The sequence below is a fragment of the Dicentrarchus labrax genome, unplaced genomic scaffold (genome assembly GCF_905237075.1).
Source record: "Dicentrarchus labrax unplaced genomic scaffold, dlabrax2021, whole genome shotgun sequence".
In the NCBI taxonomy this organism is placed as follows: Eukaryota; Metazoa; Chordata; class Actinopteri; family Moronidae; genus Dicentrarchus; species Dicentrarchus labrax.
The window spans coordinates 24954711-24982523 of NW_026136715.1; the positions used below are offsets into that span (position 1 = coordinate 24954711).

At 39.4% G+C, this 27813-nt stretch overlaps 1 protein-coding gene across 1 annotated transcript in view; it reads left to right on the plus strand.

Annotated features, from left to right (window-relative positions):
* Window positions 1-1346: 1346 nt before the first annotated feature.
* LOC127377744 (LHFPL tetraspan subfamily member 4 protein-like) overlaps window positions 1347-27813 on the plus strand; it is a 32139-nt gene continuing 5672 nt past the window's right edge. The window contains exons 1-3 of the mRNA XM_051425901.1: window positions 1347-2757; window positions 23675-23911; window positions 26032-26048. Of these exons, the coding sequence (XP_051281861.1) occupies window positions 2349-2757; window positions 23675-23911; window positions 26032-26048 (663 nt within the window). The 5' untranslated portion in view covers window positions 1347-2348. The remainder of the gene's footprint in view (window positions 2758-23674; window positions 23912-26031; window positions 26049-27813) is intronic.

A 27813-nucleotide genomic window follows, 5' to 3' on the forward strand; every position in this document is an offset into this window, starting at 1 on the left:
ACAGAAATAAATCAATTGATAGAACAATTAAATTGGAAGGTAAAAAAGTAGGGGAAACTAACTAAATACAGATGCAAAAAAACACATTTCAATAAATGAATACATTCATTAATTATCTTTGGTGTATTTAATGCTCCCCTGACTTTAGCTCTGGCAGCACGGGTCTTTTTAGGTGTGATAAACTAAAAAGGAATGGAAACTTTGGAAACTGCTCAGTGGCATATGAAGCCAATGAAGTTTCAAACTTGAATTGAAAATTACGTATTATGTGTTCCATAGAGCATGTGCACCAGAAACTTATGCCAGATGAGCCAGCTAACTTCCAGTTTAGCTGTCTGCTAACTTCAATGAGGATAAAATGATTTAATCGTGCAGCTCGTGTAGACTTTCCAGATGTTATCCGACCAAATGTCTGAAATTCCGATGCAGGGTTGTCAAGAAAATGTATCGACTGTTTTAAAACTACTTCATTCACAATGTGAGCTTATGAAAAATGTATTTTTGGGCCAGTGTGCATCACCTGATGTTGTCATTACACAGTTTGGCCACTGTGTCACATTGGCTTCAATTCCCGGTGCTCTGACTGGGGGCTTGAAATTTCCAAGCTCCCAAGGATTTTTTTGTGCAGCGTTTTGTCCTGGAAACGCTGCACATTTTACCGTAGTACATGAATAAGAAAACTTTGACTTTGGTTTCATCAAAAGATATATCATAAAAAATATAAAGACACTGATAAAAGTATAATTTACGACACACCAGTTTACACTTTATACAAATCACACAGTGAAGATATTTCTATTTTTACACCACTGTTCACATGTAACCCACATACATGCAAATGTGTTTTTGGACATTTTACATTGTGATGACTGCTCATGTGATATATGACACGTGTGACATTTTAAATAAAGAAAATAATCTCAGGATCTGGACTGATGTGCTAAAATATACAATTTAAGATGTTCTGACAGGGATCACATATATGTTTTCTAAGCTGACTTAAAGGATTAGTTGGGCTTTAGCTTCATTGCATTGACTAAAGGCTATTGTAAATTAGCTGGAATATAACAGGACTAGAGTATTTTGACTTCAGGTTTGACTCCATCCACTCTTTCACCTCCCACAGTAACACTGGGGTCCCTGAGTTTAAAAACGTTTATCAAACAGGGGTCCTTCTCATGAAAACGCTCATGTTTCATCCAAACGTGAGGGGATATGTGTTGGTCTAATTTCAAATTCAAGGTGAACAGGGGCGGAGACGCGCTTTGATGCAAACGTCCCCCCGCTGATGCTGCTCCTGCTGTGCCCGCGCACGTGAACGCGCCCCCATCGCTGTCATCAGTACAACATCAGCATCTTCCGGGGGGCGCGCAGAGAAACGGGAGGAGGAGGACGGAGAAAGAGAGAGAGTAAGAGAGAGAAAGAGAGAGAGGGGGAGAGAGAGAGAGGGAGAGGAGACATACTGGATAAAGGCTACGACAAAAACCATGATGATAATGGAGTCGAGGCGGTGGAGGATGTCGGATTTACGAGAAAGGACTGTTGAAATTTGACAGAGGGTCCGTGTTGAAACCTGTTCTCGATTTTTTTTTTTTTTTAATTCACCCCCCCCCGTTTGATTTCCACATGCTGCGTGGACAGTGAAGGCGAGCAGAGGAAGGGGAGCACCCCACGGATGCCTCGGAAGGTAAAAACGGGGTCCACCGCTGGCGCTACAGGCAACGAGACGCATCTCATCTCACGGATGGTAATAAAGGACATCCCGAAGATAGCAGTGGACTAATGGATGAGGATGAAAAACAGCTTTAACCCCCCCTCCACCCGACCACTGTGAAATAAAGAGAATCCTGTTTTGATGGGTTTTTTTAATCATTCATGGTGTAGCCCCAAGGAAACGAGCCTTAGACAGCAATGTTGAATCACTGGTCTTGGTAAATTATTCATTAGTGGTATAGGTAGGCTATGATTTTGTATTGCTTCAATGTAGCATTTTCCCTCTTTCATTTTTACAATGCTTAGTCCTGTCACATCATATGCATATTTGCAGGTTACATTTGTACCGTGTAGGCCCATTGAATAGCCTTTAACAGCCACACAAGAAACAGCCAAAGCGGGAGAAATATTAGCGCAGGAAAGCTTTGACAGAGAGAAGGGACAAAAAATAACACAAGATCTGGGCAGTGAGGGGTGTGGAGCTGTCTGGGAATTTTTTTAAAGATTTACATTTTTTCTTGCAAGAGTCTAAAGAGGAGGAGGACGGGGGGTGGAAAGAGAGATATAAGGAGAACAAACACAAAAAAAAAAAAACAAACAAACAAACAAACAAAAAAAAAAAAAAACGACCAAACATGTTGCCTTCTCAAGAAGCCTCCAAGATCTACCATGACAATTATATGCGCAACTCCCGGGCCATCGGGGTGCTGTGGGCCATCTTCACCATCTGCTTCGCCATCGTCAACGTGGTGGTGTTCATCCAGCCCTACTGGATCGGCGACAGCGTCAACACGCCGCAGGCCGGCTACTTCGGCCTCTTCCACTACTGCGTGGGCACCGGGCCGTCGCCCAGCCGGGAGCTCACCTGCGTGGGCAGCTTCTCCGACTTCAGCTCCATCCCGTCCGGAGCCTTCAAGGCGGCCTCGGTGTTCGTGCTGCTGTCCATGGTGCTGATCCTCAGCTGCATCGCCTGTATGGCGCTCTTCTTCTTCTGCAACACCTCCACCGTTTACAAGACCTGCGCCTGGATGCAGCTGCTGTGCGGTAGGCACTCTTGCAACTGCTGTCGCTTACAGCATACACTATGTCTCTGGCTTTTCTGTCACAAAGATGAAAACAACAAACAAAAAACAAGGTCCCGGAATTAGTCAAAACCCACCCAAAACTCAACAGACCCTCATGTTGTATTCGCAGTAGGCAGACAGGCACCAGAGTGTTGTTGCTGTGATCTTATTTTAAATGAAAACAATCTTCTTTTGATGGAGCCTTAAGATGATCAGTCACCTTTACATACACCAATATTATTTCAGAAGCCTTTTGTTTGCCCCCTAAATCCACCAGAATCTCCCTATTGTGCACACAAGGCAATAAAATGACCCTAGATACATTTTTCAATGCTTGTGAAAATGATAAAAAAAATTATGTCATAATGCACACAAAACAGCACTAAACTGTAAATTCCCACACAAAGTCTATTGTAGGGACACCATCAAACATCATTAGGGACGCCTGAGGTCAGTATATTGAGCATCACTGGCTCACTGCCCTATAGAAACATCATAGAAATAGAAATATGGTGTTTGTGCAGCAGTCTCATTGTCTGTTTCTTCCCTAGAAACAATATGCTGTAGTCTAAAGGGTATAGGCCACGTCTTGTTACAGTTAATTAGGAGTGTTGTACAGATTTTTCCATTTCTGCAACAACAGAACTGAGACAGTAGGAGTACATTTGGCCGATTATTCACGCTGCTGAAACGCACTGAAAGCAATAACAGGCCCAGAGCTCCCCTGCTGCCATTGATATTCTGAGGATACACCACTGTATCTATAAAGAAAGCAGCAGCAGCAGGATCACAGCTTTATGCTGATGAAATGCAAATGTCATTCATTCATCCATTTCAGCTCATCGTATATGGTGCGGTGTGATGTGCTGTACGATGCAGTGGAGTTATGAGTTCATTCCCCTGAGACTGAGACTTGCATTGTGGCCGTATTGCTATTTTGAGGTGATGATTCCAGGTTGATTGGATTACTGGTTTTAGGGTGGTGATGTTTCGTCTCCTGCTCTTGTGGGTAGATTACAGTTTGTAGGCATGATTGAGGATAAAGGTTGGCTTCCCAGCACATCCAGGACGCGTACTGAATCATGTTACCTTCATGGACAACTGGATAGTAGGTTCAGTTTAGATCTGTGCAGGTGGCGGAGCCAATGTTTGGGATTTAAAAAATCTAAGCAAATAGCCAAAAAATGCCAATCAAAAGCTCCCAAAGCTCCCAAAGACATCTTTAAATGTCTTCTTTTGTCTGACCAACAGTGCATAACCCAAATATATTCAGTTTACTATCCCAGAAGGCAAGAAAAGCAGCCAATATTGACATTTAAGAAGCTGGGGAATGAGAGAATTTCTTGCCATTTTTGCTTAAAAAATTAATTAAACGATTCATCAGTTCCGAAAATAGTTGCCGACTATTGTCTGTTTATCAAGTAACTGATTAATTGACAAATCATTTCACTGTAAAACCTGAGAAGTTTGTTTAAGTCAAAAAATTGTTGAAACTGATTACATTAAAAATGTTTAGTAACACATACTAAATTTTCTTGATTAAGCAGCTTTTATTGGTAATTTTAAGTGACACTGACTGTACTGTATAAACAGAAATACCTAGTTAAAAGAACCAGGAATGTTTCTGTAACTTACAAAACTAAGCTAGTGTAACTTAAAAAATATTGTAAAAAGCTGCAATGACCCTTAAAAATATTCAGACATTGACATTTGAGTATTAAAATATCCTTAATAGATAGAACATAAATAAAACCACACAACAAAAACAATTAATCAAATGGACTCTCGGGCAATATAGTGATGGTAGGGAAAAGGACTGCTGTTTATTCTGGCATTATGTTGGATAAAATGTTGGTGACATTTTTAAACAATAAGTTGATAATTACATATCGTATATATATCGTACGATAGTCGAGAATGTAATTATTGTGACAGGGCTAAGCTCTACTTTCCTGTGTTTTCTGAACAGCCCACACAGGAACATTATGAGCTTTGCTCCGATTTATTCGTGCAGCCTTTATCAATTTCTGCTGCTTTTCAGTGCTGTTTCGTGCTTTTTTGCAACAAAATACAAGATTATTGTGTAAAGGAAAAAGGCTGCGACAACAGTTTAATCTATGGTGATTAGATGTCACAAGGCCAAGTGAGTAAAATGACCATGTCAGCAAGACTTAACCATTGAGTACCGAGAGCAGCGTGCATCTGTCAGAAGGTGCAAAGACAATCATGATCTCTCACATATGCATATTTTCTCGCCAGCCTCCTGTGTATATCTGACTTCTTTTATAAGCTTCTTCTTCTGCTTCTTTATAAGCTGATCAATGTGATAAATAGGCCAGGCAGAATAGCGTGGGAGTTAGTTTTCTGTACAGAAACAGTCAGCATACTGAATGAGAGGGAGGGAGAAAGAAAGAGAGAGACACAGAGAGTGAGAGAGAGAGAGAGAGAGAGAGAGAGAGAGAGAGAGAGAGAGAGAGATCAGCACTTTTTTTTCCTTCTGTATTGTTCTTTTCCTCATCCTCATCTGCCCACTCTGTCCTCTGTTCTGCCGAGTGTGTTGAAAGGCTTTGGTGCTCTACAATCAGCACGAATCAGACAGAACAGCAGAGGGTACAGATTTTACTCTCTTTAGCTACATTTTCATGACTTAACAGGAATTGAACCACGAACCATTAATCAAGAAAAACGCTGGTTAAAAGCAGCAGTGGAAGAAGTATTGAAGCAATGTAAAATAAAGGAAAGTTTGTGCATTTTATGATCCCACTTAAGAAAAAGTACAAAGGTTTCATCAGTGGAATGCACTTAAAGTATCAAAAGTAAAACCTATTCAAAAACATCCAATTGTTGATACTGATGAATCAATGCAAATGTAGCATGTGGGTGTTGTAGCTGGTCAAGGTGGAGCTGGTTTTAGATTAGTCCAGATTATTTCTTGTTTAGGGAACTTTTTATCCAAATCTCTGTCTATATTATGTATTTACTTATAATTTTTCAACAATCACACAGACTTACTAGGCTTATTTTTTGACAAATGTAGTGTTTTCTTGTCCATGACGCTTGGTCATTGTTCTATTAGACAACTTACTTTACTTTTAAAAAAATAACTAAATGCTGAGATATAGGCCTACTATGTATAATTTTTGTATAATTTTTACACACCTTAAAATTAAGAAGGCCTCATGACCCCCTATGAAGCTTTGGCCATGCCTAGTGTGGGTCCCAACTCGCAGGTTGAAAGGTTAAAAATGACATCTATATACAACTAATTTGCAACAGCAGATATGTTTGCTGAAGAAACTGCCAATTAAAAAATTTTTTGATGCTTAACTGTTAGAAACATTTTCACTGACAATGTATTTTCCACCAGAACATACAATGTTGCAATACACTATCCACTTATAGTGACTACAGCATTAAAGGGCTGGAGTCTGTCATCCACCCAACTATACCTCCATGAGACTCCACAGCGTTACGTAAATGTGGTGTTTCAAAACACATTGTCTCTGAACATAAGGCAGGTATTAAGTTGTCACCACAAGCTAATTATGACAACATTTTAGTATTATACAAATGTAATGTCTAGAAGACATGGCCCTAAATAGACACTGCTTTTTGTTAAGGGGTATAAAGCCACAAAGGTTGGAAACCTCTGGATTATTCTTTAACAGTGTGTTGTATTCTCTAACTGTATCATGTGTTTATGTTGTAAATGTAGTTGAGTAAAAACTACAATATAGTAGTATGTATGTAGGAGAGTAGAAGAATAAAGTGTAAAAACTGAAATGATCAATCCCCCCACATTCCCACCCTCCATCACCATGTAGCTGAAAGGGTTAGAGGTCCATCTCTGCATGGCAGGAAGGCAAAAGACAGATATTTTATTTATGGCTCATATATGAAAACACAAAATGAAGACCACATTTTGATTTCCATATTTTTCTAGATGGATTTTGATGGAATTCAGTCTTATTGTTAGTGTTCAAAATCTCTGTTAGTCATAAAAAAGCATCTTGCAACCATGCATCTTAATCTCATTTTCCTATAATTTAAGTAAGCTGTATTAACTTCTACTTAGCTTAAGTAGATCTTTACAATTCATACTTTTTTTCTTTATAAGTACAATTTCAGAAAAGTAGCAGCATGTCTTCTTGATTTGGATATTTTTGACTACTCACATATACCCTAATAAAATATACCACTAATTTTTATCCTCAAACTAAATTTATATCTGCTTTCCCTCTAATTTGCTGGTACATGTCAGAGTTTGGGAAACTTCAGAAGGTTTTACTGTCCTTCCAGTGGATGCGTATGATGTGTGGCGGAGGTAAGTTGTCTAATAGGCTTGGCAGACAGCCTAATGCTGTTCACCACCTTGGAGATGATCATTTAATCATCCGCTCTGCCCTGCTGGGTGTAGCAGCAGGTCTCCTGGCACTGCACGGTGACAGAGTGTACCACAGCAAATGCAGTAAGGGCCAATTTGAACTGCTGGTGGCCTAGATTTAGGCCAAATGGACCAAAAGTGTCAATTAGGGAGCAGTTTGGGCCCTGATCATGATGGTCTGCTTGGAAAGAAATATTCATTATCTAGTCACCCTCATGTCAGCTGAAACTATAGTAAAGTTTGAACGTCCACATAGGACAGCAATTTTAGTGGCGTAGCTTAATGTCAGAATTCTTGGTAAATGGTTCTTCCAGTTTCAACAATCAAACCAAAAAACTAGAGGGGAAAACAGAGAGTGCAGACCTTTACCAAGACCAATAGTCCAGTCGTCTATCATATGTGAATCTGTGGACCATTCAATTTAACAGGTTTCGCGCAGGGCAGAAAATCCACAGAAAAATAATTGTATTATCTGTCTGTCACTCAAATTTAATGGATTCCTCCTTGGTCCATCCTACTCCCTTCCACCAAGTTGAATGAAAATGCGGCCTGCAGTTTTCCCCATAATTCTTCGGACAGACAAACAAACCCACCATCAGCACGGAAAGTATAACCACCTTGGCCAAAGTAATAATTCCTGAGGTGAACTAATTGGGCCTTATTGGTTTAGTAAAGTTCAAGTAAAAGATGAGAGAAATAAATGGAGCTTAGGCCAAAACACTGGGATGCAGGCCTCCTGGCAGAGCAGATTGACACAGTGTGTCTTGGCTTCTATAAGCTGAAAATGGGCCAAAGTTGGCCTCCACTAAACTGACCCAATGTGAATAAGGTTAATGCACTTAAAAAGGACTTTGAGGTACCACTCATGTTGGCAATAAAGGCCAAAGTGAATAAATATTGACGTAATAGAGGTTTACCACTGATTGTAGAGCTACTGGCAAAGATGTGGGACAACAGCGAAGCAAACCCAAGACAAGAATCTAAAGAAAGTAAGATAGGTTCACCGTCTTTCAAGCCCTTCTATGACAGTACTCATACTTGTATGCTCACATGTACATTGAAATAATATTACCAGCCACGACAGCAAGTTGGTTGCTCTATTCATTTCTGCTGAACATACTGGCCATGAAGAGGTCGCCTCCTGATGAACATGATTTCAGAGCTCATCATTCTGACAGGATCCTGACATGGACAAAAGTATAGAGATTAAGTGACAAGTGAGAGAGCTAGAGACATCATCATTATATCAATTATTTTTATATAATGATGATGTCTTAGCCTTATGTTTAATTTTTTGATATTATTCCAAAACTGTCTACCTCTCACTTCTTATTCAGTTCTAGTTGTGTGATTCTATATACTTCACCACACTATAAATCACACGATCTGGCTGTCACTGTTTCATTTCATATAATATCAAGTACTAAACTCATGCTAAGGGTAATGTTTCTTGTCATTTAGAACTTCTGACCCAGATGATAACCAGTTATCCAGGACCGCCAGTGTTAGGCCCAGTGAAGCCAGGCAGCTCAAAGAGTGACAGACTGAGTTGAACTCGCTTCGTAATTTCAGGCCCCAGGACAACTGAGCAGGGATGAAACAGCAACAATGGCTGCCACTGAAATGCTCAACAGTTTAACATAAGCAGGTTTAAAAATTGACAAATGAATGTTAAATGGTTATTTAGACTAAAGACAAAAAAATAGGCTAAAAGTAGGATAGGTTTGGGCCAGTGGCGAATCAACAGCTACTTGCTAATGGGTGACTTTCTTCCTATCATCCCCCAGTTATGTCACATCTCGATGGGAAAGTGAATAATGGGGTCATTTTGCACTCCAGACTAAGCAGCATTTTTCCTCACATGAAAAGAACAAGAGGGGGGCTAGATTTCCCAAAAGCACCCGAGGTCTGTGAAGATCTTCACTGCTCACACCTTTAGATTCATTCAGTGGGAAATGCTCCTGGGAAAGCTGAAAGGGCTTTAGTTTTAATTCACCTTTTTCTAACAAAGAGGAATTTAGTGCAAAAAGCTCAGGCAAAGTTTGAGTTTTTACCTTCCTACAGAGACAGAGCGGTCTGTTATCTTTCTTTATGTTACTTTTCTCTGTATCTCCTGTCCTCCTCTCCTATCATTCATATCGTAGTTCTTATCCTTTTCTTCCATCCCTCCAGCAGAAATGAGGTACCAAAGGAAAGCTCAGTAGCCCACAAGCCATTGCAGCTCGATGACTCCCTCTCTCCCTCCCCTCCTCCATGAGCCCGTGTCTCCATCCTTCCTTCACGTCTTTCCCTGTCTGTTGCAATATTAAACAGAACTAAGCAGGACATGGGCCGTGGCACAGGGGAGGAGCTGTCCTGAGAGAAACGACCTGTCAGCGGCTGTTCAGTCTCGGTCTCAGTCTGTGTGTGTGTGTGTGTGTGTGTGTGTGTGTGTGTAAAGGCAAGAAATGGAAATAGTGTTTGAGTTGGAGGAATAGAGACTGTGGGGCCAATTGGAGGAAGCAGAACAAGCTCAAAACACATCACCTAATAAAGTTGTTGTGGCTCACATGTTAGCAAACTGTGTGCTTACACATACACCATATCCAGAGCAACATTAGCATTCACTTGGAGTCATGTTTTTGGCCACTTAGAGGCTACAAGCCCAACACTAACTCTCTTTTTAATTCTGTTTTTGGTCTCCAGAGGGAAATATTGGGCGCTTTAACTGCTAAATGCGCCACCGCATTCACCAGCTAGCCACTAACTGTCTTGTCTGTTGTTTGGTGCTGGATAGGTAGTGTACAGTGGGTTTGTCAGAGGTTCTTCCATGATAACATCTGCCTGCTGCATCTGGTTGCTGAGGACAAAGTTGAGTGTCAAAACACCAAAACAACAAGCTGAAGGGAGCTAAAAGGTTCTGTCGAACTTAGATGAACTGCGGATGATCATTTTGTGTAGGTTTTTTACCACGAGCAACACTCTTAACATTATACATAGTAATTTGAATAATTGTTGATGAAAAATATTTATTAGTGCAGCTTTAAGGCAATTATTATTGCCCCTTTCACACAAACTGTTCCTACAGTTATTGCGTTCTCTATTTGGTTCATTGTTTAGTTTTACTGTTATGCATTGAATATAATCTGAAATATCACTTAGTTGGGGGTTGACAGTTTAGTCAGTGATAGAAAAACGGTTCCCCAAAGAAGAAAAGTTGGGAACTGTAAAATGCTGTAAGGCACAAAATATTTTAAAAATCTGATCCAATCTCATGCAGCAGGGTTTGCATCTGCCATTTTCCTGCCTGTCTAGTACCCCCTGTAGGGCCCCGCTGACCTTCATTTTGCCTTTCTGTTTTGATGGGCTTGGTAATTTAGTCTTTTAAATTAATATTTAAAACTGAGTGAAAAGATTGATCAAAAATGCTTAATTTTATTATTCATTTAGTTTGACATTAATGAGACATAAATTGCAGAATACTATATGTTTGACTTAGATCTGTGTCACTGGGAGGTTTGCCCGTCAGAAGGATGGATATCTACAACTGGACATTAACTTGTATTTATTATATTATTTGGTCTTAACTAAAACATTTATCATCTCTGGGATGAACCAGTCATCATTGAGAAACACACTGAGAAAAGTGTGTGTGTGTGTGTGTGTGTGTGTGTGTGTGTGTGTGTGTGTGTGTGTGTGTGTGTGTGTGTGTTTCTCTTTTTGCGAGTGTGACAGAACCAAGTTTAATGTGGTGGATTTGTGGCTGCAAACTGTTCTGCTAATCTTAAGGGATAAGACAGCAATACTGCTGATTTTATCCATACTGTAGTCAAACTGTTGACAGTGAGGATAGTTTTAAAGAGTAAAATCCTGTTTATTGATACTGAGACTCGGGGCGTGCCCTCTCCTTGGTACGGAAGTGATGTTGTCAGTAGATTGTGGATTATTCCTTAGATAGCCTCATAGGCCAGAAACACCAGGGTGGGTGTGGTGATCTAAAACTTACTGCTGAGTAACTTAAGAAGGACTTATGTTATTATATTTATATGATTATGAGAAATGAAAGACAATGTTAGGTATGCCACAAGGTGTAAATACAGAAGAGCAAAATCACAACTTGCAATATGAATATTTGGAAGTGATTAATTTTTTTATTGTATTTTTACAGTATTTAAAGGCCATTATAAGTTTCGGAACTGAGATATGATAGGAATATTATGGTAGTAATATACAGGGCTTAAAATGATAAACTAGTGCTCTGTTTTTTTATGATTCAGTAGACATAATTCTGGCATTTTTTTATGTATTTACTGATTATACTATTCAGTGACCTGGACCCTATTTTTGAAACTGGTCCAGAATTGAGCAAGAGCACTGCGAAAAAGCTGGCTGCAAATGAATCCTTATGGGCAAATCGGCACATTTAGTGTTCGTCCACTAAAAGTGCTTGTTTTTGCCACTGGCAGGCTCAGATTGTTATAAGTTTCTGACACATTATGGAAAGGATCCCTGCGGAGGTAGACCGTTTTGTGAAAGAGTAAAACAGCCGTTATATCGCTCTGTTCAAAGCCACCAGACTCCATTAACAAAATCAGAGTTTTCTTTTCGTGGAAGATCATCAACATCGACAGAAACTCCCCATAACTGTCTTGGTTTGTTTTTCCACCGTTCCAACAATCAGCAACGCTGGTTTGGTTAGATCCTGATACTTTTACAACGGTGAATTAAGGGTTTATTTAAACCAAAACAGGTCATACTGTGCCAATGAACAAATATTCAATGATAAGTGGCTATATATCTGTGAATTAACATAGTGACACTTAATAACATTTGATATAACTAATCATGTCTTATAATGGCACTTTACATACATATTAGTTACTATTTTTGTGTTCCCCCAGTGCATCATTCTGAGCTGTTACTAGGAATGCATCATTAACTCATTATTACTTACCATTACTCACTATTTTTGTGTCCCCTCAAGTAGGTCATCATCCTGCCCAACTGCTGCTGAGTCTTAAGTGGGAAATTTGTTCATGAATGACACGAGCAAGTAAATTTCTAGGGGGAAAATGCAATCATTATAGTCAGAGCACATTTTCATTAATATTCACATCCATATGTCAGTATTAGCTACCACGGCCATGCTAGATGCACCCAGAAATGTTTGCAGAACTAAAACGTTTTTAAATCTGCTTAAATCTTACATCTGACACTTTGTTGCAAGTGTATTCTTGTCTTTTAGTGGAGTAAAACTTACTGTACATGGTTATGGTTTGCATTATAAGAGGATCAACAAATGCAAGCGCTCTGGAGGTACACCAAATGACATGCCATTTTGCCTTAAATATAGCAGCTTTTCTATAAATGTCTGCCCGATATTTTACTTTAGCCACTGTTGTCTGGCGAGGTCCCACAGACGTTTGGTTATCATTTGGTATCAGAAACAGGCCTTTATCTAAATGAATTTGTGTCAACTGGATCAGCTTTAACCAATTAACTCTGGCATCACTTCAACCACTAAATTTAGCTCCTCACTGAAAATGCAACATCCTGCTGTTGTGAGACAAACATAATTTTCCTGCTCGTCATTGGTCTTTACTTACAATTTTCATACGTTCAAAACTGGCCGCTATGCTGGAAACACCAAAATACATTTCTGAAAAAATGGTGGAGGCTGCTATATAAACAGAGAGAGTTGAGGTCTCGCCTATTTTTTCCTCGAGCCATGTGCGGTTCCTAGCAGAAATAGACAGTGAAAATGGTCGGTTCATAGTCTTATCAACAATATACCAGCAACATGTACATCTTTCACTGCAGTTGCAATGTCTATTTCTGTAGAATATGTCACAGACATTAAAAAGAGTATACATTTATTTATTTTTTTATATTTTGGGGGCTTTTATTGCCTTTAATTGATTAGGAGGATGTCCTCCAAACTAAACAACAAAAAAGGTTGTTAATGCCTTCCGAAATGACCCATATGAGCAGTCTAAGTATTAAATGAATATTCCTGCTCTTTGTTGCTCCGTCACTGTTGTCACTGTTTTCAACCAACGTTTAATATGCAATGTCCTGTTAGAATTTCAAAATAAAGCTTGCTGAGAAACATTTTATGAATTTTAATGGCCATTGTTTAGTTAGGTTTAGTAACAAAAAAAAACAAACAAACCAAAAACGTTGGTTAGGAAAAGATTGTGCTTTGGGTAAAAATGAGCGTAACATAACATGTTGTTACACAGTATAATGTGGCATAGCATAAACGTTTTAGAAAAAGTCCTGTGTTTTTTGGCACATCCATCCACACCACCACCTCCATATGCAGACTTTCTCAGTCTTTATACTGCTTCACCTGACTTTGATGGCAGGTGCGCCCAGAAAGGGCCACTGACCATGCTGCCATATTTGACAAGTTGAGAGTGAGAACAGGCCGTACTGTACACATGTACACACAAACAGAATTGTGCTATCGTGTTCACTCTTTGTTCTCACAAGTGTATCGATAGCAATCAGAAGAGTGTGTGTGAGAGAGAGCAGAGACACAATGAGAGTGAGTGAAACACAGCAATTGAATGAGTGAGTGCAATTGTGTGAGTATGCAGACGATACGCTCCCGCTCCTACGTGTGTATGAGCATATGTGCCTGTGTGGCCACACACGCGTCTGTTCACGTGAGCATGTAAGACGGCGGGTGAATGTGTGTATGATGGTGTGAGAGTTGAATTATTAATGAAAACGTTTTCTTGCTCTTCTCTGGAGCCATCGTGGTGTGTGTGTGTGTGTGTGTGTGTGTGTGTGTGTGTGTGTGTGTGTGTGTGTTTTCTTTTTTTTAGCTGCACTAGTAAATGTGTAAAGACAGAGTGTGTGTATTTTGTGCTTGTGTATAGTGTCATATGTGTGGTGCAGTGTACGTATGTAGATAAACGCGCCCACATGCATGCGTTTCCAGCAGCAGCTAAATAGATGTTGCAGTGGTTGAGTTAAATATAGAACTACAGAGAGAGAGAGAGAGAGAGAGAGAGAGAAAGAGAGATTCCTTGGGGGATATCCCTGCCTTTATCTCTCTCCTTCCCTCTCTCTCTCTCTCTCTCTCTGAGATTTCTGGCCGGCTTTTCCCAACCAAACGTACATGTTTTAATTATCAGGCACTTAATAAATAATTCCAAAGTCACCGGGGTGTTTCTAAAAATATCCTGACAGCTGAATAATGGATTCCTTTGACCCTTCTCAGCATTGTCACTCAGTGTGTGTGTGTATGTGTGTGTGTGTGAAAGAGAGAAAGAAAGCAGCAGAAAGAGAGAGAAAGCCCCTAAAGCTTGTTGATAAGATGTATAAGTATGAGGCAAAAATGGAAATTTCTCTGCTATACATCATGCATGCTCCTTATTAATATGTAATCTTAACTGAACAATGTATTAAAGACATACTATGTAACTTTTGTGCACGATAATGTCTATTAACACTAGACCCTAGACCAGTGGTTCTCAACCCCCAAGGAGGTCGATAGATAATAGATAATTGCCAAAAGTCGCTAAATGGTTGTGGAGAGTAAAATAAAATAACTTATCGTGGCAAGCAGCACTGAATGAGAGACAGGAAGCAGCTCTCAGCAATGTCATCCCATTAATGACATTCAAAACAGGGGACAAGAACTCAAAAACTATATAGGCTATACTATATAGGCTATGTATAAAAACCTATGCTATAGGTTTTTATACATGTTAATGGGCCCATTTACCACATGAGCATTTATTTCCATTTATAAATCAGAAAAACAATAATTAAAGCTTGTATGCGTTACATTACAACAATATCTCGGGCAAACGGGGTCGGCAAACACCAACCTGATTATTCTGGGGGTTGTGACAGCAAAAGGTTGAGAACCACTGCCCTAGACACTAGATTAGCAATTTGTTGAGCTGTGTACTTACACTATCCCAAATGTTAATTTTATTTAGCTAATTTTATTCTGTGCGTTTCACCAGCCTCCTCTCAATGGTGTCATATCCCGTTTGTGCATTCGTCAGCGATGTAGTTGTCTGTCAGGAGCAGACCCACATTTTTAAAATACACTTTTAAGATGTCGTTGTTTTTACCAATATATTTTAACCAGATTATCATCAGACGTCTGGACCTTCAATTATCAGAGAAACAAGCTGATCTAACGTTTTGTTAGCAGCAGCTCGGCTGGCAGCCCCTCCTATGTGGTGTTAGAGAAACACAGATTTTTAAGTTGAAACTACTTTGGTCAGTCTTTTTACCAGTTTTAATCTGTTTGTTTTTGAGAGGATAACTGGGCTCCTGGTAAAATCTTCCTGAACACTGAAGCACCAAGCTAAGACACTAAGCTGACCAAGAAGCTGACTGCAAAGACAACAGTAGTGGTGAAGACAACAACTACCATGATCCCACTACGTCTCAACGTCATTAAACTTTGTCTTTTGTTATTGTTTTGATGTGAGAGACCCCACATCAGCAGAAATGACCTATTGTAGGTTTAAGTAATAAAGTGAAATAGCTATTTATGTTTTATATTTGAGGTACTTTGCTGATGTTTTTCAAGCAGTCTGCAGTGACTGCGTTGCTCTAGGACACAGTGAAAGGACAGCTGGAGGTTGATTGCTTCTGTGGAGATCAAACCTGTCAGTGTGTTTGTGTGCCTGCTTAACATTTATTCACCCATACAGTATATAGTTGTATATATAGTATATATATACACGTTTCTTTCTCAGTCAGCTTTGGATTTACTCATACATTTGGAGATATCGACACACAGCAGCTGTGGATAATCCACTTATATTACTGCAGTATTAACGTTACATTTTATGGCTGTAGAGGTTGATCTCATTTTAACTACTTTATATACTGCTGGGTAATTTAATCTCCAGAAATGCATCATGTTCTATAAAATCAGCATATGTCCTCTGAGAACTGTAGTTTATTCAGCTTAAGAAAACCTTCTCAATTCATTAAAGGAACACTTAATCAGTAACTAAAGCTATCAGGCAAATGTAGTGGAGTAAAATGTACAATATTTGCCTCTGAGATAAAGGTGAGCTGAAGTACAAGGTTGCATAAAATGGATACTGAATACTCAAGTAAAGTACAAGTAACTCGAATTTGTGCTTAAGTACAGTACTTGAGGAAATGTACTTCCACCACTACCAATTAGAATTATGGTCAAATTAATTTCAAGAGGCTATCAATGCTGCATACACAGTCTCAATCTTGTCTCATCTATCATTAGAAACAAACGGCCGCGGTGTGTTTATAGGATCATTGTACATTTTCCATTAAAGCTGTAGACTTTCACATAACTTTCCAAATCATTCAGAAAAGAAAACTCTTCAATTATAACACAACACTGCACACAGTGTGTATTTAACAATGATCATAAGTTAAAAAAAGAGTTAGTAAACTATCAGCACTGCTTCTAATTATGAATTAGATGGATTGCCAGGGGGAGCCGCTCACTGATCTCCCTGAGTATATCACAAAATTGCTTTGCGTAGCTCAATGAAAGACGATGCTTGGACTTGTGCTATGACACATTATATGGTTGTGTGCAAGCCTCTGTATGCCTGCCAATCCTCTTTCCAGATTTGGGACTCGTGCCAGTAACTTCCTCCTCAGTCGGTGGAGGACACAGGGATGAGTGAGGAAGAGATAAAGGACAAGAAAAAGAAATAGAGAGGGAAGAATGGGAGGTTGGCTTTCTCATCCCCAGGAAATGAGTTTGATAAAAGGTATCAGATTTAACATTTTAGGTAAGGTCAGCAATTTGGTAAAAATGTGTACGTTTATGAATAAAAAGAAAGAAGAGCACAGAGAATTTACATTAGCTAGTAGGAGGGAAAGAGTGTAAAGACAGAATGAAAGAGGGGAAAAAAGAGGGAGAGCTCGATGCCAAGTGGGCCAGTGAACCCTGGCGGCGGCAACATCTTGTAAAGTGCCCCCTCAGCAATACACACAATCACACTCACGCACAAACACACTCAATGGGCTTGATCCTGACTCCAATAAAAGTGCTGTACATCAGCGAGGAGGCCGTCCATTAGAGAGATGGGGGACAGAAGGCCAAGGTCTAGACACAGTAGCAGAGGGAAGGGCAGGCGTCAGACAGCTTTATTAAATTATAGACTGGACATGGTGATCTCTTAATGCAGTCATGTTCACACCTTTCCACCCTGTGTTGGACTTCAGACTGAAGGAGCTCTTTTCCACAAGGAGGCCATTGGTTTGAACTGTCTACACCTACAGCAGGTTACAATGTGGTTATAGATGCAGCCTTGTTTTAGTAAGCTTTTAGACTTCCAGAGTATCTTCTCGATTTTGAAATGGTCTGTCAAAAGAGCTGGGATATTTTCTAAATCTATTGAAGACAATGTGATTCCCGTGGCCACAGTAAATACTCATTTCTCATTGGCTATTGAAATTATCTGATAGAATATCTCAAACACGTAAGGTCAACAAGTTAACAAAAGTTCAACAAAAAAAAATCCCAGTATAATGTATATGAAACTAAGACCGTTGGTACATTATCAGCTAACTCACTGCTAGAACTAACCTAAACATGGTTTATAGCAACACTAGAAAATAACACTTGCTATAACTAATGAAAACTTGATTCATTAACAAGCTTGTAAAAGGGTGCGTTTTATAATCAATACAGTCAGGGTTTCTGCTGTTGCAGCCTCACTTCGTCTGGGTTGACCAGTAGCTTATGGTGGCTAGTACTCAGTGATATTAGCAGACTTTAAAGATCCCCTCTAGACTCGCAGGGATTTGCTGGGAAGTAATAATGAATATTTTAACATCAGGTTAGAGTTTCCAAATAAAGCTTGCGCTGTTAACGCTGTGAAACGGTTGCACTTTGTTTAGGTATAAGCACAAAAAATACATGGTTATATTTTAGGTAAAGATCTTAAGGTATATTACCTACCTTAATGTCACTCAAGTATATAAATTATTTACACTTACAAATTAGTTTCACTTTTGGTTTAAAACTGGACACAACAGTCAGGGACGCTGGAAGTCAGTCAGAGTTGGAGGTGCTGAGAGAAAATCTGTATATATGATGACATCATAATAAATGCTAAATGCACACACATTTTACACAAATGATAACATTATAGCAGATAAAACTGAAAACAACAAAAACAACAAAAAAAACTCTTGCCTCCTGCCATAAATACCAGTTTACACATAAATCCCAGTTTAAAAAATGAGAAAGTCATATGTTTAAACATTTGTATGAACCAATGATTTTTATGTCAGATACACCCCTACTTCCAGCATCAATGCAAACCGTGGTGGTTCACCTGGTTGAAAGTCCTGTGTTAGTTTGCGCCATCCATCCACCCCACCTCATCCATATATGGATTTTCTGGCTCTTTATACAATTTCTGGCAACCGTGTCTATAAATGACAGTAATGGTGCTAAGAGGCACGTACAGTGTCATATTTTGAAGCAGACAGCCACTGGACAACGGCAGTATTTGAGAAGTTGGGAGTGAGAAGGGGTTGCTATGCAGCAGCAGCAGCAGCAGTGGACACTAATATGGACGTTTGTTTATCTTGATTGGAGAGACAAGGTCATTCAGATCTACTGTGTGTGGATGCATCAATCTGCATTTGAGAGAAATTGGAGTGTTTATGTGTTAACGTGTGTTCATATGTATTACTTTGTATGTGCAATTATTAGAAAATCTCCAGCACAGTTTGCTGTCATAAGACTCAGTCAGAGCACATGACACAGTGTCGGATGGCGTCACGGTCGTGTACACAGCAGACACAGAGTCAAGCTGCTGAGGAGGAGCCTGAAGCTGCTCCCATCAAAAATACTTCACACACACATATATATATAGCACACTGATGGTATTTTTAGAGCTCTTATATAATACATTTTGACTGTTTGTCTGGAATAGGGTCTGTGTAGACATGTAGATAAGAAAGTCTGACAATTGTTATGTAAGAAAACTAGAAATATCTTTAGGGCGCTATAAATAAATTGGTTCACAGTCATTTTAACTAGTTGGATCACAAACGTGATGTTTTCATTAAGTCTGATCTGCTTATTTCTAACAGCTGACGCGCTGCGAACGCTGCAATGAAAAGAAATGACAGGAAGTGATGAGCTGAGATGAGAAAAAAATGGCAATTTAGTGGGGCAGCCATTCTGCTCCCTTTCTCCTTCTTCATACGACTTGCTTTTGCCCTTTCATTCTTCGTCCCTCTCTGCTCCCTCCCATCCCCTTTCCTTCTCTGTTCGATCCCTCTGCTTGCCACCTTTGAAGTTCCTCCCCTCCAAGTTCAGAATGCAGTGTCTTGAGAGAGCGGAGGGGAGGAAGGAAGAGGAAACACCCCAACCACTTCAAAGGGCTTTTCTTGGGTTGTGGGAAGGTGGGGGTTATTTTTAGCCCGCTGTTGCCCACTTAAAATGCTCGAGTTGAAGATGGAAGAGAAGGGCAGATAGAGGAAGAGGGCACAGAGAGATCATGTCACACGGTCATTACTGTCATACTCTAGCAGACAAAGAGAGGGTTTTTCCCAGGGCTACATATTCCTTCAGGAATTTATATATTGTTGAATCCCTCTTTTTTTAATCTCAGAAATATGTTATAAGGCTGAAAATGATGGTTAAAGTCATATAAACAGAGAAGGGTGTTATGGGTAATCATATGGCTTGCATAGGAGCTGGCTGGAGGTATTCAGTACATGTATGAATGTATCTTTAATACCGAATTTTGAAACTGAACCAACTATACTGAATCAGTAGATTTTAGAGACATTAATGCTGATGCATTCGCTGACTGGCATCTGTACTGCAGTGCATCTGAATGGTGACGTGTGAAGAAGTGTGTTTGAACGGAGATGCATTTGTTTACATTTGAGAAAAGCAACACAGCTACATAGTAACAACAAAGTCAGTTACTAACAATCTTTAAACTAAACTAACATAATAGCGTCTGCCTCGGCTGAGCTGTAAAGCTAGCTGGCTCGCGTAGCGCCACTGAGATAGCTGACGTTCAGTTTAAAGAAATTAATAGTTCCTACATGAAACTGCTCACAAAAAGGTCTGTCGATTGTCTTGAGTGAGTGGGTCATGATATCTGGAAAGAGACAGCGCTATTGCGTTTTTCAAATTTTGTTTTCTGGCGCTTTGTGCACCACAAGCCGAGTGCCATCTGGTTCCATTATATTGGAGAGAAGGCAGACATCTCTATGGCGGATTTCTCTGCATCTCATGCCAGAACTATCTAGCTGGATGAAGAGCACTAGAGGTAAAAGGAAAAAAAATATGCTTGATGTTGTGGTGAACTGTTCCTTTAAAAGGAAAACCGAACATACAGACAGGTTGTAAACAAGCTGGGTCCATACACTGTGATTAATGTTTACAATGGACTGATTTTATTGTGCGCCCTCGTTTTCCCTTCCAAACTAAGTGTGTGACTGCTCGTGGTTGTTGTCCCATTGGATCTATTTTTAGAAATGTCTTCCTGTTCTGAGATCTCAGAAATGACTTTGGTGAGTGCAATTGATTTACAACCAAGCCAATGGCCCTGCATCCACATTTCCAAAAGCCCACACTCAATAACTTTGGACTTAGTTTCATGTCAGATGGGGAAACATTCATCAAAAATCCATAAAACATGTTACCTGACGCTCATTACCCAGTTAATGATTTTATCATCTCTCATCTATGTTAATATCTTTTATAAAGGTCATAAAAGAAGCTAATAACATGATGATTTCCCACGATGATTGCTTCCATTGCTCTTCTATTCTCTCATTACTTACTGTATTATCCTCATTATATTCTTTCTCATTACATTCTCTCATTACGCCAGCGATCATTTTGTCAGAGGAGCGGTCACATTTTCGAGCGGTGTGCGCCTCAGCTTGAAATAAGACTCCTCATATTTGCATAGTGTTCTGCTTTACACAGAGAGATGGTGACTAATCTGATATCCTCCCTCATCTGTTGCCATGAGTTCACCACCCACCATTTTCTCATGATGGATGGCTAGTAGGTGAAACACAGGGTCCTCAGAGGGAATCACTAATGTGACAGGGTTCAACCGTGTGACTAATGGACTTTACTTTAATACACTCAGATCCATCACCGTCACCCTACAAGCACAACATTCCAGCTAAAATAAATTGCATGTTTATTTTCTGCCGCAGCATATAGACCTGCTCTGTGAGAAAAAGTTAAAAGATTGGGTTGTTCAGTGGCCCAATGGTTATGACACATACCATAAACATCCCCTGTTATATTCTTTTCTGTCTATTTTTAAGCTGTCCAATAAAGTCACAAAATCCCCCAAAAACAACAACAAAAGCCCCAAACATAGAATTGTTTTGTCTCCATGGAGAAATTCTTTGCACATAGCCAATCAAATAATATCGCTTGATTATTCCATATAGTTTATTTTGGTAAAACTAACTCTCCATCTCTGAAGAACTGTATTATTTCACTTGGACTTTAATGACTGCATCAGCTAATGGAAATATTTTTCTAACAGACGGCCATCAATAGAAGACTCAGGAGGGATGTATCTATCAGTAGTGTGTCTAAACTAGTTTTTGACCTTTGAGGCCTTCATGCCAGTAGGAAAGATTAGGCTTCATACATTCAGAATCAGCAGAATTTGCTGAAAGCCAATGCTATTATCCTCTGTTTTACATTTCCCCCCATCATCGCTCTGTGTTACTGTACACCTCATTTCACACAGCAACTACTGTGTTTGAATGCTACCCAACACCCTTCAACAGACACACATGGCACACACAGTACTTTAAATATTCACAATTGCACAGCAATCGAGATCCAGACATTAAATCTTTTGAACATTTATTGGACTGAAGCATAATAATCACCAACTCAAGCATATCTGTCAGACTTTTCATGTGTATCAAAAGTCATGTTGCCCGTGGAAAAGACATGTCTGGTCTGGAATGAAGATCCAGTGTGATGTCTGCCATGTATGTTCCCCATCTCCCTGTAGAGCCCACTGCTTTACTTACAGCCCCTAAGGCACAGACTGACTGCTATTTAAACAGTGCTGGTGAACAAGGAATATGGCACAATCAGCTCCCCAGCGATGCTCACTTTGATGAATGAGCAGAGGTGTAAAGTATAGATTACCATTTTTGTTGTAGTGTTGAAATTGAATGTATGCATTTCCCTTGAGGGCTTTGTACTGTGTGTATCTGTTATGTGCACTGCATGCACTCACTGTTGTTTATGGGTGTGAGAGCATGCAGCTTTGTGATGTGTTTGTTTTAAATTCACACACTCAATTTGTTTCCAGGTGAATAATGTATACGGTGCATGTATTCCACCCTTCTGCTGTCGCACTGTTAACCCCTCTACACCCGGAGAGCTGTTGGCATTCACACACACTTGGCTTAACTCACTTGAGCAGTGCTTAAAGCTGCAGGAAGGCAAAATTTTGATGATCTTACTAGCATCAATCGGAAAACAGTGGGTTGTTGGGTGTCAAATGAGATAGAGATTTAAAATTGTTTTTCATATTGTATGTATATGCTATTAACACACCCTAAAAAAGAAATCTGTAAAATATTTTTGTTGAATCTTAAGAATTGCTTTTTTGTTTTGTTTTGTCAATTTGGGCACTAAAAAAACAACACCACAAAGTTAATATCTTTAGAAATATAACTCCTAGAGCCATGAAACTTGGTAGGGGCATAGACAAAACTTTGTACAACCAATCCAAATGACTGAAAGGCACAAGATATATTTTTCATTACTGGCCCTTAAATCGAAAAAAGTGCAAAATGGGTGGTTTTGGGGCCCCGACAGTCTCCCAGAGTATATACATATAGACATTTTCATATGTCCTGCTAAATATACAGTGCTTGGTTGATGTTGTGCCAGATCTCAAGGGTTCTATCCTCAGAATCCAAGATATGGCAAGTATGGTTGCAATGTGTTGCCCTTTGAGATGCCAAAATAGCTATGTGGACTCACTCCTAGGACCATGAAAATTTAACTTTCCGTTCCATTTACTGTAGCAGAGCCTTTCCACCCTGTGTGACCTATATGGAATAGAACCTTAATTAGTGTCATAGGTAACACCTTTACCTTGCTATTTCAAGTCAGAATGGCTGTTGTGAAATAGGGTCTATTGTACCGGTGTGAAGGACGTGATAAGAAGAGTTTCATGATCCACTGTACTGTAGAAGGGCTACAAACACTAAAAACAGTGGTTTCAGTTGACCAGTGCTATGCAGCCTAAAACATGGTGTGTTCTAGTGCAAGATCTCACTTATATGAAAATATATACAGTATATAAGGCCATCAGTATACTGTTCTACATGCAAGTTAAACTTTATTGCTGTTAGTTCATGAAAATCCAGGAACGGAAACGTTCCCTTACCTCCATCTTTTGCACACCGTAACTTCTCATCTCTTCCTTCTGTTGTTTAGAACCTCTCACTTGTCTCTTCTCTTCATATCACACTCCCTGATTACAATTCTCATGTTAACCCTGCTTCCCTCCTGCAGGAGTGTGCCTGGTGCTGGGTTGCATGATCTTCCCCGACGGATGGGACGCGGAGGTGATCCGGGACATGTGCGGGGAGCAGGCGGGGAAATACTCCCTGGGCGATTGCTCTGTACGCTGGGCCTATATGCTGGCCATCATGGGCATCCTGGACGCCCTCATCCTGTCCTTCCTGGCCTTTGTCCTGGGTAACCGGCAGACAGACTTCTATCTTGATGATTTGCAGACAGACAATAAGGGTAAGTAAAGGAAAAATGAAACACAATACTTAAAAAGTAGCGATGGCCCATATATGATGGTTTTGATTATCCTTTGTTTTTGGAGGTTCCTGTTTGTTGGAGGTTTGATCTGCCTTCTTCTTTGTTAGTTGGACCGCAAGAAGACTTATTAAAGTATAGATTCAAACATAAACAAATAATAAATGAACAATATAACGGTTAAGCTGATCCGTCCAAAATTTTGGCCATTTACAAGACATTGAAAATGATCCAGTTTTTGCCATTCACTTCGCTAACACTGTTGCGACAGCTGTCAAGCTTTCCATTCTTGCATAGTAATGCAGTTTGAAATAACGTTGTCAGATTTATCATGTTAAATGTTTAGTCCTTTTTTGAGAAGAATGGTAAAAAAAAAAAAGTAAACAAATAAAGTTTCTTATTTTTAGACAACACCATTAATTTTGTCGACTGAAATGACGGCTGTCGGTGGCAGATCTGATTTTAATATTACCAGTTTAAATCAAGAGCCCTCTAAAAGGTTTTTAAATTTTGCACTTGATGCACTTCCAACTCCAACAAAGAGCTGCTAACATTACCCGTAACTGCCAGTACTGAACGGGGCTTCATGTAATGTAACCTTACCTCAAATACTGTAATAACATAGTTAGCTAATGATATGCTACTTGGCTTTAAGAGTTTAGGTTTCTTGTATAGGCAGTAAGCTAGCCGGCTATGCTAATATAATGCAGTGGTTCCCAACCTTTCCATAACTGAGTAAACTGACAACCACTGACTAAGCAACAAATTTCATTGATATTAACAGTATAGAACAACTAATAAACTTTAAAATGAATCCCAAAAAAAGGAGCAGTTTGGATGAATTTTGACTGATGAAGAGCACACAAAACATAGTTTAATCCATTTCTTACAATTTAGCTCTGATGTTTTTCATCTGAAAGGCTAAAGACACCACCTTACAAACTCTTGAGATACTTCAGACTATCACTCCTACTACTGCCCCATGCACAGTAATACAGTAGCTCAATGTCTCTAAGGCTGGATAGCCAGTAAGTCAATCTTCCTCCAGCTCTTATTTTCTAGGCCTGAACTGTGAGGCCATTAACATGAACACAATTTGCCTGGTTGAAAAATGACTACACTCCAACCTGACCTCAGTAATTCCAGCCAAATTGCTTTCGGTGCTGTATTTTAAGAGCAGGAGAGAGTCCTCCAGAGGCTTTCTGACAGTTTGCATGATATTGCATCAGGACACTTGAATTGCATTGTTTCAGTTGTATGAAAAGAGAGGAAGAGGAGGAAAGAGATGGCAGAAGATGGCAGTGAAGGCAAGAGCAAAAGATGCGATGCAAAAGAATAAAACGTTTCCTTACATAAGGATCGTGTGTTTGATTTGACTCCACAAACCAAATGTTCAAGAAAACAAAAACAAAATACAGCAAGGGCTAAAGAGAGGCAGAAGGAACAACAGATCTCTGACATAGGACATAGTAGACTGAGAGCGTGAGAGATATACAGACGGATAGAGTAAAGGAGAGAGGAGGAGTGAGAGGAAGAGACTGAGAGATAAAAAAAGAGAGATAAAAAGAGAGAAAAGTGACATAAGATGTCTAGGTTCTCCGACGGTCTAGCTCCATGATGGTTTCCATGGTAACTGGAGATATTCCAGAGTGGGGGCGTGTCTTTCTGTTCTTATCTGATTAACCTCACTGACAGTCTCAGTGATTTTACACATTTAATGCATCTGATGCTTCACCAGCTGTGTGAAGTTCACATTTTTTTCATAGAAATAAAATTCTTTATCTTCTTTAAATCAACTGATGAAACAAAACTGTGCGACAGCCTATGGGCAGTCCATGAAAGTATCTTTTGCCCATTTAAGTTGATGCATCAACATGAGGTCAACATATAACATATTCGGTAAAAAGATTATCATTTTTACAGTATGAGAACATTTAAAGTAGAAATATATAGTAATTGACAATGAGAAACAAGTGAAATGAATGAAAAATGTGGACTCCATGGACCTACAGGAATGCTTAAATGCATAAGCAGATTCATGTTTTGCACAAATATGCACTTTTTTCGGTGTATGCCAACACTTTTCTTTTTTGTCCTTGCAGATTTTGCTGTGTCAAGGGTAAGTTGACTTTTGCTTCATACTTTTTATGTGCATTGTGTTTGAGGAATACATTAACATGTGCCTATGTAAAGCCTCATTAGTTTTTGAGCATAGTACAGTGCCCAGACATATTAGCTGACAGTCTTATTTTCCTGCAAGCATTCATCACCCTATTCAACAACAGATTGTATGGCCATTTATTGCTGAGTTACAGTAATAACTGTGATTTATTCTTTTCATGGCATCCCTCCATACGCAAGCCCCCAAAACCCACCCACTACCCATATTTTAAGTGAAATAACATAGTAAGTTGTTAGTAGTACACTAATTGGCTGAATAAATTTCTTTCATTCCGTTTAAAAGAAAAAAATGCTAACACTTTTAAGTTTTCAGGGATTAAAAAAACACCCACAAAGATGACATTTTACATTTATTCTGTTTTTCACTTACTTCTCTGACATTTTGTAGTCGTCGCTGCAGATTGTGTGGGATGGCTAGCATCCCCTATCCACACACACAAAAAGCGCATTGTGTTTCTATGAGTCCTAGTGGTGGTTTAACTGCATATTTAATGGCGTATGTTGCCATTTCTTAATTTCTTTTTTTTTTTTTCTAAAGTTATTTTTTTGGTCTTTTATTGCCTTTATTTGATAGAGACAGCTGAAGATAGATAGATAGATAGATAGATAGATAGATAGATAGATAGATAGATAGATAGATAGATAGATAGATAGATAGATAGATAGATAGATAGATAGATAGACTTTATTATTCCCTGGAGGGAAACTGGGTCGTCATAGCAGCCAGGTACATTAAAAGACAAATAAATACAATAGAATAAAATACAACAATAGAATAAGATACTTAGATAGAAAAGATAAAAAAAGATAAATAGAGTTGTAGTTGCAAGATGGTGGTAATAGTACTGATGATATGATGGTAGTGCTATTGTTAATAACATTATATAATAATAAGAGGGATTGTCCATGATTGCCAGCAGTTTTGCCAGCATCCTCTCCTCCACCACCTCCTCCAGGGTGACTTCTTGTAGATGGCCTCTGAGTTAGTGGACCAGTCCAGTTTGTTGTCCAGTGTGACACCCAAGTACTTATACGCCGACACCATATCCACATCTGTCCCACCGATGCTGACAGGAGAGGGCAGGGGCTAGACAGGAAAGGTGGGCAGAGAGAGAGGGGATGATACGCAGCAAAGGGCTGCAGGTCGGATTCGAACCCTGGGCCGCTGCTGCAACTCCGTACATGGGTCGCCAGCTCTACCAACTGAGCTGGGCTTTGGGGAACTCTCATCAATATTTTTCAAAATGTTTTCACATTTCATGGATAAAACAACTAATCCATGAATCAAGAAAATGATCAACAGATCAATTTATAATGAAAATAATCATTAGTTGCAACCCTAATGTAAATGATGTGGTGAAATGTTATTAAAATGTACAGTAAATGTATTGTACGGTGAAAAAAATGGGTCAAGATCCAAAGACGTCAGATTCTATACTTCACATAATGCAACTCAATAGCAGCTTTGTTAGGCCTTTCTTGTCCATTAAAGAATCTACTCTCCATACCGAGATGACCCAGATGACGTCACTATGACATCACTAGGGGTCTTTTCTTAGACTTGACAGAGCTCCTCCAGAGCCAAAGACAACCTTAAACATGACAAGTAAACTGATGTTTATGCATAAAATTGGTGGATTTGTCCTTTAAAGCTCACCTCTTAAATGTCCATTCATGATGTTTCATTTCTGTGACTTTAGTCT